Genomic DNA, 15970 nt, shown 5'->3' with positions numbered 1-15970 from the left:
GAGGGCACAGTCCCACAGCACCAGAGCCATGCAAGCAGAGCAGCATGATAACAACAACAGGTCCTATTAACAGCCCAGTGAGTATCAGGCAAAGGCCAGGCAACAAGCCAGGCCCAAGCCAGGCAAGCCAAACAACAACTCAGGAACAAGGCTAAAGACAGATACCCCTACAACATAGCTCACACAGGAAGCAAAGGCCCAGGCCTGGGTTTAAATAGAGCCCCTGAGCGGGGTGTGTGTGTGTGTGTGTGTGTGTGTGTGTGTGGGAGGCTCCAGGTCTGTTTCTCACTATGGGCATCGGGCCTCCACCGTGTCATAGCTGTAGTGAGGATTCTACATATTCACACCTGAGAATAAAAACTATTTTTCTCTGAAGCACAGCAAAGAGGTTAAGAAAAAAAAGTCTCTCAGTGTATGAATATGGTACTAAACATCTTCTCTTAACACATACAGAATACTGGGCCAGACTGACAGTGGTTTATTTAGGAGGAGCTCTGAGTAAAGGTGGTAGTTTGCTTATGATTTGAACTTGGTACAGAGGATGTAAAATCCAAATTTTTTAATAATTCTCAGGAATTAATCAACAATATGGAAAGTCTGATCAGAAGATGTCCAAAGTGATAACACCACCTCAAGCAGGTGGTGCTCTCACCTCTTGTACTGTAGGAAGTTAGCTGTCTGGAAAATGAGGAACTAAAAGCTAGCACCTTGGGCAGTTAAGTTCCTTAACATGTCTGTGAATCAAGGTCCCCAAAATAGGAGTCAGATTTCAAAATCCGGAAGTAGTGGTTCATCCCAAACTGTAGTGAGCCAGTGCTGTGGTTAGGGCTTGAGCTCCTAGCTCCCTAACCTGTGCTCTACCCTCATGTGTAGGGCCCTACACCTCACCAAAGAAAGGGATAAAGCAAAGGAAATATAGCAATGTTATCAGTGCAGATCCTTTCTGTGCTGCATATTGTTTAGATATAATTTTTGATAACAGGATTCATTTTACATCTGAACAAATGTTATCAGTGAAAAGATAAAACAAAGAAAAAAAGACATAAAATGCTGTTGTAAAATACATGAAAGGCCTGGAATACAGGGAGTTTTTTTAAAAAAATCTACTTTTAACATGTAAATTCACTAATTATCATAATGATTGAGAGTGGCTAACTTCAAGGTAACAGCTACAGGATCTTGCCCATTTGCAGATGTGCTCCAAAGGAAAAAAGCAATACAATGCACCCCCAATATACCAGTTAAGGGTTGCTGTTGTTTTTGGAAGATAGTCTGAACTCAGTCTCTGATCTCCACCAAAAATTTAACTGAAATTGAACAGACTGTTTCTATTTAAAGTAGTTAGCTCATTCTTAAGCTACATCAGTGCAATGTCTGAAGCTGTGGTTCTCTCATGGGCCGGCAACCTTTGATCAGACTAAATTGGAGAAAACATCCACAGCAAAAGAGCCCCTGATGTGATTCATAATTAGGTTTATGTTACCAATGAAATAAGCTCATTAAAAGATGTTATGAATGTAAATATAATTTTGAAATCAAATTGTCTGAAAAAATGTAGATTTGAAAATAGAAGATGAAATGTGGTGGAAAGACAATGACAGGCTGTGTTAATGTAAAGGCAGAATACAAGACAACTGTTTTGCATAACAGGAATTTAAACCTGAAAATCCTCTTTACCTTTCATGGAATAATATATTCCAGATTAACAACACAGGCTTCTAACATGTAGATTTTGTTGAGAGTTGCAGGAGCCTGTTATTTCTTTTGCATTGAGTCTGATTTCAATCAGGAAAGCTATATTTAAAAACAAAACAAAAAATCTTCACAACATTACAACAGCTTTCTCCACCCCGGAGAAAGCAGTGCAAGTCCCTGATTGGCATAAAGCCCATGTGACAGATTTCATACTTCTCTTGCATGTATTGGCCAGGAAAAATCACTGAGAGCAAAGAGCGGCATGAGTTTCCCTTGCAACTAAAACGTACGTCTACGCTGTCATATTAGCAGGCCAGAGTCCTGTGGGTTGTACGGCCATTACGACTTTGAAGTCTTGAGTAGCTCACAGGCTGCGGAGTCTGCACACATGGCTGGAGCAAAGGGCCTGCATTTGGGAAAATATTAATGAAACCTAAATGAGGTTTCACTAAAAGAAGCCTTTAAGCCTCTATATAGCTATAGGCGCCTACATGTCCTATATGGCTTTTTCAAATCTTGCGTTAATGCTCTACTATGCAAGTTTTCTTCTCTTCTGCTTACACCAGTCCTTTTTCCTTTTCCACAGAGAAAAGACTCCAGTGGAGCATTTCTTTATTCCTGTAGTTGGTGAGAAAATAGAAGGGATGCAGCTTGGATATAACTGTGAAACGAAAGCAGTTTCAGGGCAACTGTAAGCAAGGACTGCCCACGCTGCGTATCCCGCATGGTGACAAACCCACTGCCCAGTCTACACCAGCATGTACTAATAAAAATTTCCCTCAGTTGGAAAAAACTGATTTCTGAAAGTAAAAGACAAATTATTGGAGTGTTTCCCTGTATTTAGCTGATTCGTCTTAAGTGATTTACATTGACTTCATGATATAATGGTATATCCAGTGAGCTGTGCACATTTTTCACCTTCAGAAGGATGCGATTCCCGGAAAGAAGCACCTTCTTCTGTGGGATAAAACCATGTGGCCAGCTGAAGTCTGCCTGCGATGCATAGCTAGTGGACGTAGGCCTAGAGCGGGCGCTGCGGGGCGCCGTGGGGCGCCGTGGGGCGCCGTGCGGGGCCCCGCGGCGGCGGCGGCGGCGGCGGCGGCGGCGCGGCGCTCCCCGGCAGGGCCGGCAGGTGGCGGCCCTTCCCCGCACAGGCGGGGAGCCGCCGTTAGCGGCCGTTAGGGCGCCGCGCGCGCCGCAGCGCCTGCGTAACCGGGGCCGCGGGGGGACATTTCCGGCTAGCGGCCGCGCCGCGGAGCCGCTTTCGCGCCAGGAGCCCGGGGGGGCCGGGTCGGACGGGCTTTGCGGCTCCCTAAAATTCATGTATAGCACGGGGCAGAGCCGCATCACTGCGCACCGCTTACTGACGCGAACAGTTCTGCTAAACTCCCAGGAATTTATTCGGGAGAGTAAAGGGCCTGGAAAAAAAAGGAAAGAACACAATAAATTTCTTTTCAGTTCCAAAGCCTGAAGAAAAGGGGTGCTGTGACTTTTACCCATTATCCTTTTTTTTTTTCTCAAAGGCAGGTCCTTCATTCCTTTTTTTAAAGTAAAAATAACTGCTCTGGCTTTGCAAAATTGTGTCGTAAGGATATAGTAGCTTGCTGATAAAACTCTCTGGCGTATGACTGGATTGCTCTGAAGACCTTACTGTCAATGGAGATGTTTCCACTTACTTCAACAGGCTTTGAACCAGTCCCCTTATCACTATGATATCTGATGTTAATGAAAAGCAAAGTAGAGTTTACACTGTCATTGAAAAGTGATGGTTTTCTTGGGGAGAGACGGTGAGTGGAAGTTTCTGAGACTGCAGTGACCCCTCCCATAGCAGGTTTCCACTGTAAGCAGTTCTTGGAGTACATTGCCAAGAAAAAAAAATCCACAAAACTGCCAACTACAGCCTATAGAGTGCCCATACGTGATCGCGTCCATATGCTTGTAAGCACCAACCGTGCTTTCGAGCAAGCCTTGTAAGCGGTCCTAAAGCCATACAAAAGGAACACCAGCGGCAGCCAAAACACAAAGGGTATAGATTTTGTTCTGTCCTTCTTACATTATCTCTGAAAATGGGTTATTTTTATCCATGAGTAAATTAGATCACTTGGCTTTTAATAGAAATTATATTGAATCAGCACAGCTGAACATCACTGAATCATGAATATGGCATTACTGTGTAGCGAAAGGAATACAAAAGGACCTGGAGCTAGAGCTTTTGTTAAAGCCAGCGCACGACTTGGTGGTCATGCCTCATTCAGATTATATGCAGTCGATGGGTATTTCATAGAATAGTTTATGAAATATTAAACCTGATTCTACATTTGCTTTCTCTTAGTGTTGTCCTTTATGCCCAGGCAAAGAGACTGTGGAAAGATGTTACAAGCATGTGGAGCAGGAGCCCTGCGAGGAGAGGCTGAGCGACTGGGCTCGTTCAGCCGGGAGCAGGTCGGCTTCGGGGGCACCTCACAGCAGCCCCCAGTCCCTATGAGGAGGCTTTGGAGAAGCTGGAGCCAGGCTCTTCGCAGCAGAGCACCAGAGACAACGGACATAAATTGAAGCAGGAGAGGTTCAGACCTGCTGTAAGGAAACACTGTATCCCCGTGAGGACAGCCAGGCTTTGGAAGGGGCCCAGAGAGGCTCTGCAGTCTCCGCCTTTGGAGGTTTTGGAGACACGACCGGACGAAGCCCTGAGCAACCTGGTCTGATCTCACAGCTGGCCCTGCTGTGAGCAGGAGGTTGGAGCAGAGACCTCCCGAGGTCCCTTCCAACCTGAATGATCCTGTGGTTCTGTGATCCTTTGATCTTTGCTTATATATATCTCTGTTGGGTGATACAATTCTTCTTCTGAATACAGTAGTTTAAGTGTATTCTTATATAAAAACATACACTGACGTGGTGTGGCAGAAATCCACAACTGTGAAAATCCAGAAATTGTTCCACTTTTTTAAGCTAGGATCCTTCCCAATCTGAAAGACTGTTATGCAAGGAACAGCATATAAGCATAGAATGAGTAAGGCCCTGAATTTAGGTTCTATAAAAGTACATTGCTGTGATTACTTTGAAAACATATATTTTCAGTTTGCTTTAAAATCCTGCCAAGTTTTGATGAGGAGAGATAATGTTGACTGGCATAATGTAAACACACAGATTAAAAGGACAGAAAGCACCCTTACGACTTTTTTGCTATTGCGTGGGAGACCAGATTTTGGTTTCAACAACTCTTTTTGAACTCCAATAGGTCACTAAGGAGACTTCTCACTTGTTTGATACTAGCAATATGGTAGCTTCTGTATCCTTAAATGAATATCAGACATCTTTCTAAAATATAAGCTCTAGTTCAAACAGAAATTGTAAACCTGAACCAAAATTGATTAATTTTCTATGTTCACTGCTCTGCTTCCTTTCATCTGAGATGTATGAATCTACTAATCTCAGCTGAAATAAAAATTAACCAATACTGTCTAGGAACTGACCATGAACAAAAGTGAAATTGAGAAATCTGTTTTCCATGCTGAATGGAATGAAAAAAAATGGACAGTCTCTGAAAAGTGTATTTGACTTGAAATATAGTGTAGCATGTGATGATAAAATGTATTATAGGATGTGTTTTTAGCCCTGATAATAGCTGACTTGTTGACATGGGAGTATCAGGTGTGGGGAGTTATACTGTTTGGATTGTGGGGTTTTTGCAGGATTCAGGGTCCTGACACTTTGTCCTGCCTATTCCAAAATACAAATTCTATTCTCATCATTCATTTCCTTTTTTTTTTTTTGTATGTACAGCGCTGGAACTTTGGACTGTGAATGGCCTCTTTGTCCCATCCAAATTTTTATTTACTATTGTGACCAATTGCATGTCCTGCCCTGTCCTGCAACATTAATTAACAATTTCCACTTATCTAGCATTTCACCAGTCTATTTTAGCATTAAAAAACTGTCTTGTTTCATACCAGATCAGCTCTTTCAGACCTTATTTCACAGAGCCTCTCAAAATAGTCTGAATTTCTCACAGATAGAATTTAAATTTTGAAAAGATATCCATTAGTCTGGTTTGAGAATCATCCAGTAAAACATATTTGAAAACCCAAACAGACTGCTTTTTAAAAAGGTCTTAAATTCAAGATTTTACTTCTGGAATATAAATGTATTTTCCATCATCTAATTGGTTCAGAGTATAAAATTCATTAAGCTAGTCCTGTTCTGGTTTACTGACACTGCTTCCCAGGTGACATTCAGTGGTACAGGTTTTCACTGTTTTGTTAGTCCTTTTCTAATCTACTGAAAAGGAGATTGCAATGTGGCAGTAATGACTTACCACTTTTGGAAATACTGACAACGTCAGAAAAAATCCCACCCCAATTCCAGGGATGAATGTCACTCCTCTTCAATCCCTGTTTATAGTGTTGTTTTGGGCAGCTTCTCTTTTCTTATTTAGCTTCATTAAATGGTTAAATTGCCTTGCCAGTTGCTTTGTACCTGATTTGCCACTTACTCATGCAGAGCTGTATCTTTACTCTGTCATTGATTGATTTCTATGGGGCTCTTGATCAAAAAGAATCTGAGCAAAAGTCCGTGAAATTCAAGGTGATTTTTCCCAGACCCCCCAGCAGGTTTTTCCTCATCACCTATGGAGTTACTTACCAGAAGTGTAATACAGAATACATGCTTTCAAATTTGGCAGTAGAAAAATTGTCTTTTGAGTCACATGCATTTTTAGTTAGCAACATAGATAATGCCTTTGCAAAACATATGGGGACACCTTGCTGCTGTTCTTTTCCTTGCCCCATCTATTCTAGGATTTAGTGTGTCAGTTTTCTAAAGTGTTAATTATATTCAGATTTGTGAGAATCCATATTCTGCATGCAAATTTGAGCAGATGTTTCTGGTGTACCCTAAAGAAAATGGTGCAAAGAATTTAATGTTTGCAGTGGCTGGGAACTAAATCCTAACACTGTGTCCAGTTTGTTATTGTAATCCTAATCTATGCAATGGGATGGAGAGACATCCTTCAACACAGGAAATTTCATCTGAACATGAGGAAAAACTTTTTCACTGTGATGGTGACAGAGCACTGGAACAGGTTGCCCAGAGAGGTTGTGGAGTCTCCTTCTCTGGAGATATTCAAAACCCGCCTGGATGCAATCCTGTGCAATGTGCTCTAGGTGACCCTGCTTGAGCAGAGGGGTTGGACTAGATGATCTCCAGAGGTCCCTTCCAACCTCAACCATTCTGTGATTCTGTGATTCTGTGACATTAACAAGAAAGAAAAACAATCTGTTCTTAATCCTCGCTGCTCCCATGGTGCACCAACAAAGAGCAAGAGCAAAGATAAGCATAATAGTAATGCAGTAGTTAGTGTAATGAGAAGAATGAAAGCTTTTATTATTTTCATTAAAATTTTGTGGATTTAGGAAAGAAATTGTCAGCATAGTGGTGCCTTATCTGAATCTGATCAGAGGAAAATTAAATAATCACAGTCTAAGGAAGCTAAGAGAAAAGGTGCTGGAAGATTGATAAGTACCTTGCTAGCATCTCAGAAGTGGTTTGGATGGAGATGTGTTCCTGTTTTTTTTTCCCTAGTGCTGTGTTTCCTATGCTATTGAAAATAGTCTGTCATGACTCTGCAGAGCCATCATTCCTGAAAGGTTGAGTATCAGAAAGCCAGAACTTTGGATTTTGTTATTTCCTGAATTTTTGTCTAGTTTTCAGATTTTATTATTATTATTTTCACCTGCAGTTCAAAATTATATGGATATCTGTTTACTGTTCTCTCCCTGAAAGATAAAAGATCCTAAGAATCTCTCTGGGAGGCCATGCAAGCTGGGTATGCCATCTCCTGCTGCAACTCCTTCAAAACCAGGTACTGGAATCATTTGTAATATGAACAGCATGTTGGAGCAAGTGGACCCTTAGTTCATTCTGTGCATGGGACTTCAGTGGTGGCAGAGATTTCCTCAATGCCTATTAGCACTGATATAAATGAAACCTCTGTGAATAGTACTGACCCTGTGCAGCTGTTGCGCCATACAAATATTGCTGTTCAGTGTGCTGTAGTACCTAATCTGTACAATGCAGCCTGGTTCTTTTGCTACTTCACACCAGCACTCTTAGTAGCCCATTAACTGTTTTACGTCTGTGCTCAGCAGAAAACAGCACCAGTCTTTAAATACTTCCCTTAAAATTCTCTCTGGACACTTATATCTTGGTATCACACTACATGCATCATTATAGAACTACACAGTTATGTCTTTTGCCCGTTTCATTCTGTAGATGAAGTATCAATAGGAGTAGTGAATACCAGTACCTGGCTAAATGATTTGCTTTGGTCGTTAGGACTGCCATGGGAGTAACACTGTGTTCAGCTTATGTTCAACACGTTAAATTGTGGGCTAGTAGCCAAACTTCAAGAACCTGACACTGCTGGAAAAGAGGGTATCATTGCAAAGGTCTTCTGCACATGGCTGGAATACAACACTGGGAAAGCAAACACTGTTTGTCAAACTTCTGATGCTTAGCTACCAAAGCAACCTAAGTACTAGTGTAAGAGGTTCTTCCTTCCCGGCTCTAGTGAATATAACTAGTGAGGCAGAAACCTATGTCATGCATCACTTTTATTTATTGTAAATATACAACAGTGCAAAATCTTCAGAAATCCATTCAAGAATTGTCCTCTCTGCTCCATTACAAAGTGACATGATCAAAAGAGACTGTGAACCTGGAATTAACCAGGCAGCTAAATCAGGTTTCTCTCTGTCTTGTGCATTTGAACCATCTGCCGAGCCTAGCCATTGAATTTATTTTAACTGTACATTAGAAATTCTACCAAGCTGATAAAGGCAGAAGCAATTTCCAGGGAGCAATCCAGAGGTCTGGTCATGAGAATGAAATATTTCAGCACTCCCACAGCATGTGACAGCTAAGCAAATCTGTCCCTGGTGCTGAGATTATTAAACCCTTCTGTGCTTCATAATAAAATAGTATCACCTCACCACTGCCCAAGGTAATGGCAAGGGAAGTCCAGGAAGACCCTCAGTGGATTCATGATAATTGGAAAATTTGGAATATGCATATACTAAGAGGAAAAGAGTAATGCAGAGCTATCCAATAATGTGGAGATAGTGTGGTTAATTTACAACCTAAATGAATGCCTCATGGATTCAGGAGCTGCCTTGAATAGCAATTAATAAAATTGGGTTCAGAATGGAAGGATACGTGTACCAGTCTCAGGACTTAGCCTCAGACTTGCTCCACAGTCCCACTGTTATTTGAGCTGCTTTATATGGTAAAATACTGCAATATTTTCTTCTCCACAGACTGAAAAAAGTACGTATCTCACAGAAAGTCAATTGAAAAGTTTGTAGCATCAGTTTTCTTCTAAGATACCAAAGTGGTGCTCACATCTAAATTTACTGACCTTAGGAAAAACTCAAGTTAGGTTCTATCTCTGCTACTGAAACACAACTCCAGTTATCCAGCATTGCTTTAGCTCATACCCTTGACAGGAACACCCTCTGATTTAAAAGGCTAAATCTGGCTCTCACCCCTCCAGGTGTGGTCAAGTAGTCAGTCATTATAATAGGACAGGGGAGCTTTTTTAGGAGTTAATAGATTTCTCTGAAGTAATGTATTTCCTTACAAGGTCTACAAAAAATGAACCTACCTAGAAAATAATGAAAAACCAAAGAGTACTCAATTCACTCCTGCCTGAGGCTTCTCCATGCATCTCTTCTTCTAGGGGACATTCAGAAATTGGAAAGTACTATAAAGGAATAATTTTCCTCTATGGATAGTGAAACTTGCTGTTTCAGGATTTTCCTCAGAAGCAGAGGTTTAAAAAATGTGATAAGGTATGAATATAGGATATAGATAGCATGGAAATTTAGAGATGACAAACTAGAAATACTTAAAAAGTGGATTTGTTTGTAGAAACATAATCCTTGCATTTCAGAGCTCAAGTTAGACTCATTACTGGCAGTGAAGAAAGGAGTTTTTCTTCAGCTCAGGCTATCCCAGATTTGCTTACTATGAAACTTCTTACCCTTCTGAAGCTTTGGGTGCCGGCCCTCCCAGAAAATGGGATACCTAACCAGAGAGACCACTCTTCTGAGATGTTTTCATAGTATGTATGTTATGTTGCCGACAAATTAATATTAAAATGAATGTCTCAGTTAAAGAATCCATAACTTATGTCCTTATGTACCTATTCTAAGGTTGACTATAAAATTGTTCTAATTTACTGCAAAATAACAAGATTTCAAACTGCATTTTCATTCCAGTGAAGAATAAAGAAGACTTGAGTGTTTTTAAGAGAAATGGATATGCCTAATAGTGCTTAAAATATGAAATCAGAATGTGATATGGGAGGGGCTCAAAGCCAAGCTTTGCTTTATTTACAGCAGAATCTTCAATCCAGAGTCTTATAGCCCTAGTACATACACTCATCAGACTGCTGCCTGTTGCGCTATGTCTCTTTCTCTCTCTGCCCCCAGAAGGTCTCCTAAAACCTGAAAAGCCAACCTGAGACAAGCTTTTAAAATAAAGGCATAATCTTTTGCAAAATGGTTCTGTTTCAGTAGGAAAAAACCATCAATTTCTTCTGACAGTTCCAATAATCAGCCCATTTCTTTCAGTATCAGTGAAGTGAAACAGAAATTTGTCAGGGCCTCGAATGCCCTAATGGGCCTTAGTTGCCCTGACCAGCCTCGCCTGGACACCCCCTGCCCGGCCCAGGAGCCCCATTAAAGCTCAGGCCTAGGCTACATCGTAAGAGTGTAGGTCTTCAGTTCCAGCTATGCTGCAGCCGTGCCTGGTCACAGGCCCTGCTGATCCAGACCTCTGCCCCATGGGCTGGTGGCCCAGCCTCGCCTTGGCCTTGGCCCTGCTGTGTCACCACACACCTGCCTGGCCATCACGGGCCTGCGTCTGCTCTGACCCTGACTACTCTCACGGACCTGATCTAGACCCTGACTCGCTGGCCTGCCTTCCCAGCTCAACCCTGGCCCTGCCCCATCATCACAGGGGCACCCGGTCTTTGGGGCTCTGGGCTGCCCCTAGCCTGCCCTGCTCCCTCACTGGGGGTGGATGGGGTGGATGGGCCCTGGCTGGTGAGGACCTGCCCTGCCAGCACAGGGAGGCCCAACTAGAGAGCAGCTAGCCCTTGCTCTGCCCTGAAAAGAGTATTTAAAACCACCAATCCAGTGTTTAATTTGTTTTCTGCATAGGATCATGGGTAACTTTTCTTACCAATTTATTTGAAAACTTTCTCTTTAATTCTATGTGTTTTTAATTCAGTTCTTGTACTGGTCTTCATACATAGCTTTGGAGTGGAACCTCTATCCAACTAAAATTATTGCTAACAGTGAGTGAATGCAATTGACTTTAAAAAGTTAGAAAAAATTATTTTAAAAATAAATATTTTTCAGATAAAGATTCTCTAAACCTATATTTCCAAATCACACTCTTATGACATCTTCTCATGAATTTTGCCAAAAAAGAATGAATTTTAAAAAGAGATCCAGAAGAACTTTTTTTAATTTAGTCCTAGTATCCATGTGATATGTATACATAATATTGTCCTTAGATAATCTAGGGTAGAGCTAACTGAGGGAATTCTCTTAGTAATTAACCTAGCAAGGCACACAACCTCTTTCAGAAGGAGGGTATTTGGGTAATTAAGCTTGTACAATGGACACATATTTTTACCTTGTGGGTAATTTGATAGCCCTGGAGACAGAGTTATTCTCTCCACCAAAGTATGTGTATTACTTTTTTTTTTTTTAATTTTAAATATATTTTTAAAAAGCACATTCTTTTCTTTCTCTCCCTCTCATCTGTCCCTGAACTCTCTCTATTGTTCCTTCTATACGGAACCTTTTGATATCAGCATCTCTGCCCATATGGTAGCACAATGGGTTGCCGTAAAGAATTAGAGTCATGCCGTTCCTACAAGGTCACTGGAAAATTCAGGTTAAAATGCAGATTATAACCAAAGAGTTGTCTCAATTCAAAGTAAAACCAAAAAGCAAATTGTGCTTCCAAATTTCCTCAGAGGTAGTACACTTTACAGCTATGAAATCTGTTCTCGGGCATTAAATGAGTAAAGCTCAAAGAAAGCTGTGTGTCTTTATGGGAAGTTTTATAGCATCACTCTCAGTCTATTTGCAATAAAGATGCACAATTAAAAACAGAAAACTCCCTGGAAATGGATTTAGTGTGTTGGCAATAACACCTGCGCATAATAAATAAAAACACATGTGCTTTTATGCAGAGTTTCTTGGCAGTAACTTTCCAGGTGTGCTGCAGTAGTGATCAATAACATTGAGCACACCAGATTTGGCATTTTTTTTCATGACTTTGCTGAAAAAGAGTCACATGAGACTTTATTATTCATCCAGGCCTAGTCCATAGAGAAAGAGAGACAGAATAGTAAAGTGACTTACTTAAGTTAGTCTAGGTCAGTGGCAAAACTGGAAGAACAGCTCAAGTCACCTTACATGACTTCAAAAGCACTTGTATGCAGTAGGAAGATTATATCTGTAATGCACAAGAACTGTAGAAACTTGCTACAGAGAGGCAATGCAGCCTAGCAGTTTGAGAGAGCGTGGGGATTCAGCATTGCTTTACGCTGGGGTTGCATGCTGCTACGCATAACTATCTTCAGTATCTAATCCTAGCTTTATTTCAAACTTGCTACATGAACTTGAGCAAAATAAGACCCTTATGCATGTTGCACAGCAGGTTATTCCTCAACCACTCAGAAACAAGGTGCTAAACAATACAAGAACTGATTATTTTTTTTCTCTGCAATCACAACTAAATCGTATTGCAATAAGTAAAATATGAAAGCTTATTCACCGAAGACTGTTTTCCCTGCCACACACACTTTCTATAGTTATATCATATGTACAAGGTAGAAACAATACCTACCAATTCATAGTTGTTCTGAAGACTAATTTGACTGGAATACTATTCATGGCAAAAGCTGAGAAAGCTGAAGACTCTAGGGTTAGACTTTCAGTTAAATAGAGATGCAGTTTTAAGATCTCACAAATAAAGAGAATCCATTTAATTTAGATTACCTCAGACACCCAGTCAAACACTATGGTAAGGTGTTGTCACAAATAACATTCATTTCTTAAGTATTCCAGGAAAGCTGTCTGGGAAAGACAGCTGCTTACTCTGTGGTATGTCTTTTAAGCCGAGGCAAAGAACTCCTGTCCTTGGGGTCTCTGTGGCATCACTTCACCTTAAGCGTGATTCAAAACACATTCATGTCAATGGGAATCTTTTCTTTGACTTGAAGGAGAATTAGTTAATACCCAGAAATAGCAACATAATTGTAGGAGTATTTCTAGGGGATGTTCTATTTTTTGTGTGTGTGAATTTAAGAAGGGAAAAGAAAAAGTTTCTCCTAACTTTTGGATGCTAGCATTTGGACAAGTTGTATCAAAACAAGAAATCTATGTTCTGAAAGCCCCCTAACCATAAATACTGCGGAAAAATACCAAAGCCTTGGGTCTTCCATTTTATATCAGTATCCAAATAGATATCAGCAATTAGTGAACTTTGCGACATCTCCAAGGTGATTAAGTATTAACATCCCCATTTAGAGGTGAAGACATAGGAGCACAAAGAGGATAACTGACTATTCCAGACCCATAAAACTAGACAGGACAACTTGATATTCCCTGTTAAGCACAGCTATTAGGTATCAAGTTATACAATTCTGAATGCACACCATCCTGCAACACCCCTTTTGATAATAATAATAGTGTTTCTAATTGTCAGACATTGATATACTTTGTGTTTAATTGTTTACTTTTCTGTTTAATGGGAATTTTACAATTTTTAATAGGTTCCAAATGAAATTGTGTATTTGCAGTTTCTTTTACCACAAGAAAGAAAAGTAAAGTTTATTGGGCATAAAACAGGAGGTATCTCTTCTAGTCCTTTCCTACTCATACATGGTAATGACTTTCCCATTGACTTTGAGATGACTACTGAGAGGAATTAAATATTTCAGCCTTTATTCTGTTACAACTGTATGGCTGTGAATGAGTAAATATTGCAGGTTTGGTCCCTTGCTTGTTTTTCTTTGATGGTCTTCCTTAAGCTCAGAAACCAGTTTTACTGAAATTACTAGGAGTTTTGCAGGTTTGGTCCCTTGCTTGTTTTTTTTGATGGTCTTCCTTAAGCTCAGAAACCAGTTTTACTGAAATTACTAGGAGTTTTGCCAATTATTTAACTGGGACAAGAAAATAACCAATAGCCTTCCTAAGCTGTATATAAGAGAGAAAATATGTAACTTTGCTTACTTTCCTCTGGTAGTTTCAAAGCCAGATGCTTTGAAGCTGGCATCCTGCTGGGTGCTGGTGATATCAGTGCTGTGGGCTGACTGCTTGAGAGATCTGTTCCCTGCAGCTGAATCCTGACTTCTAGTGACCTCTTGCAAGAGAGGGGCCTTTCTAGGATTGCTCTGTAGAGATGTTCCATTGCTGCTAGATGAGCTTCCGATCTTATCCTTGTCAGTGTCACTGTGTCCATTTGACTGGCTTGTAGGAGTAGAGGTTGTAGGACTGGAGGTTTTCTTCACTGCTTTCTGTCCCAGAGTCTTGCCCAAAGGCACAAAAGTGGATCCTTGTAATATACTTTCTTTGGCAGCTTGGATCTCAGAATGGGGAGACCCCACAATTGTCACTGGGTTTACAGAGCCATGCATTGCAGTAGGAGCTGGAGTCAAGTCTGAGGGACTTGTCTGGGTTTCACCAACCAGGGCTGTGGTCCAGAGCTTGCGTGGAGTATTAGCTCCTCCACTGCCACTCTGTAAGTGTAATAGAAGCAGTAATATTACCTCCTTCATTCTGCTGGTCTGTAAAGGCTGCAAGATATCTCACATGTATTCCCAGAGCAAGGACCCTGCTGCTTCTTCCTTCTCCTGAGCTGCTGCTCACACACTGAGCCTACCCAGAGAATGCCCTGCCGGGTTTTATTTTTTTAGAAAGGAAACAGGTTTTGGTGTTTCAAAACTGAATGAGGAAGCAGGGTTTCCTGTTTCTGTGGATTTCTCTGCAACCTGTGACCCCTTGGAGAGCAGGAACCTGGCAGCCTTTGTGGGAGGAAAAAGGGAGTTTCTGCAGAAGCCACAGGATAAAGATTAATGGCACAATAGAAATGTGGAAAAATATGTACAGTGAAGTAATCCTGAGGGATCAAAATTGAAATTATTAGGTAATTTTCCTTTCATATATATGTGTACAGAGAACAGAAGTGACTTGTCACATGTGACCTTTGGATAGTTCATGCTTATGACCTTGTTATTGAAAAATGACCTGACAAATCTGGTGTGCTACATAAAGTTCAAGGTTTGCTGTGTCTCCTATTTTATTTTGACTGCTTAAGTACACTGTTGCCACAAGTGGGGAAATCTTGAGGAAGAGATTCTCATTTTATTCATCATTATACTTCATGCTTTTGAATGTATTCACTTATGTATATATATCTACCTGCTTTTTATGCTACAGCTTATGCCTATAGCATTGCTCTGAAAGTTCAAAACACTTTGAATGCTATTACTTGAGAAATATTGGACTCAAGTCCTGAGCTAATGCTGCATTCCAGTGGTATGTTCAGAGCCTTCACTTCCTATTCAGCTATTAATTTTACTCTCCTTCCAACTGGAAGAAGAGATAATTTCCTATTGTACAGTTTAAAAATAAAAAACTGTCTTTGGCAGAGGAAGTGTTTTTAGGTGAGACTATTTATCTATTTTTAATTGATAATGTTGTCAAGGATCCACGTGATATTGATTATATTGCTAGCAGTAGTAAGGACCTTTACCACAAGGAAGGATAGTCCTGTGCTCAGCTGCCAGCATCTGTGTTGGCCCTAGACTTACTGGAGACGCCTTTGGTAATTTTGCTGGATTGCTCTACAGCATGTGTACCCCATCCACACATTATAATACTCTCTGTCCTTCTTGACTCTTTTGCCTAGTTGAATTAGGTTGAGAAACCTTCACAGGTAGAGAAACTGTCATTTACATGTCCATGTGTAGGTGTCTACATATAAAGTAGGTTTCTAAGCAACCCTGAAGTCAACACAAATGTAATCACGGGAGTCTGAGGGCTCTTCAGATGACTAAATGGAGATGTCTATTTTAGGATGATCTAAACAGCTTGTTAGACTCACTGGCTTATTGACTATCTTGACTAGGGGCTCAGTTAGATGTGTCTAGTGTCGTTTGAGATCCCCAAGATATGAGGGACATCTATATGGGCCT

The 15970-nt window shown here is 40.8% G+C and overlaps 1 protein-coding gene across 1 annotated transcript in view; it reads right to left on the bottom strand.

The window, feature by feature from the left end:
- Positions 1–14551, bottom strand: part of MMRN1 (multimerin 1) — a 50790-nt gene extending 36239 nt beyond the window's left edge. Inside the window, exon 1 of the mRNA XM_013951841.2 lies at positions 14007–14551. Coding sequence (XP_013807295.2) covers positions 14007–14551 — 545 coding nt within the window. The remainder of the gene's footprint in view (positions 1–14006) is intronic.
- Positions 14552–15970: the final 1419 nt, after the last annotated feature.

This window comes from Apteryx mantelli, chromosome 5 (genome assembly GCF_036417845.1).
Source record: "Apteryx mantelli isolate bAptMan1 chromosome 5, bAptMan1.hap1, whole genome shotgun sequence".
Lineage (NCBI taxonomy): Eukaryota > Metazoa > Chordata > Aves > Apterygiformes > Apterygidae > Apteryx > Apteryx mantelli.
This window is presented reverse-complemented; position numbering and strand designations above follow the sequence as displayed.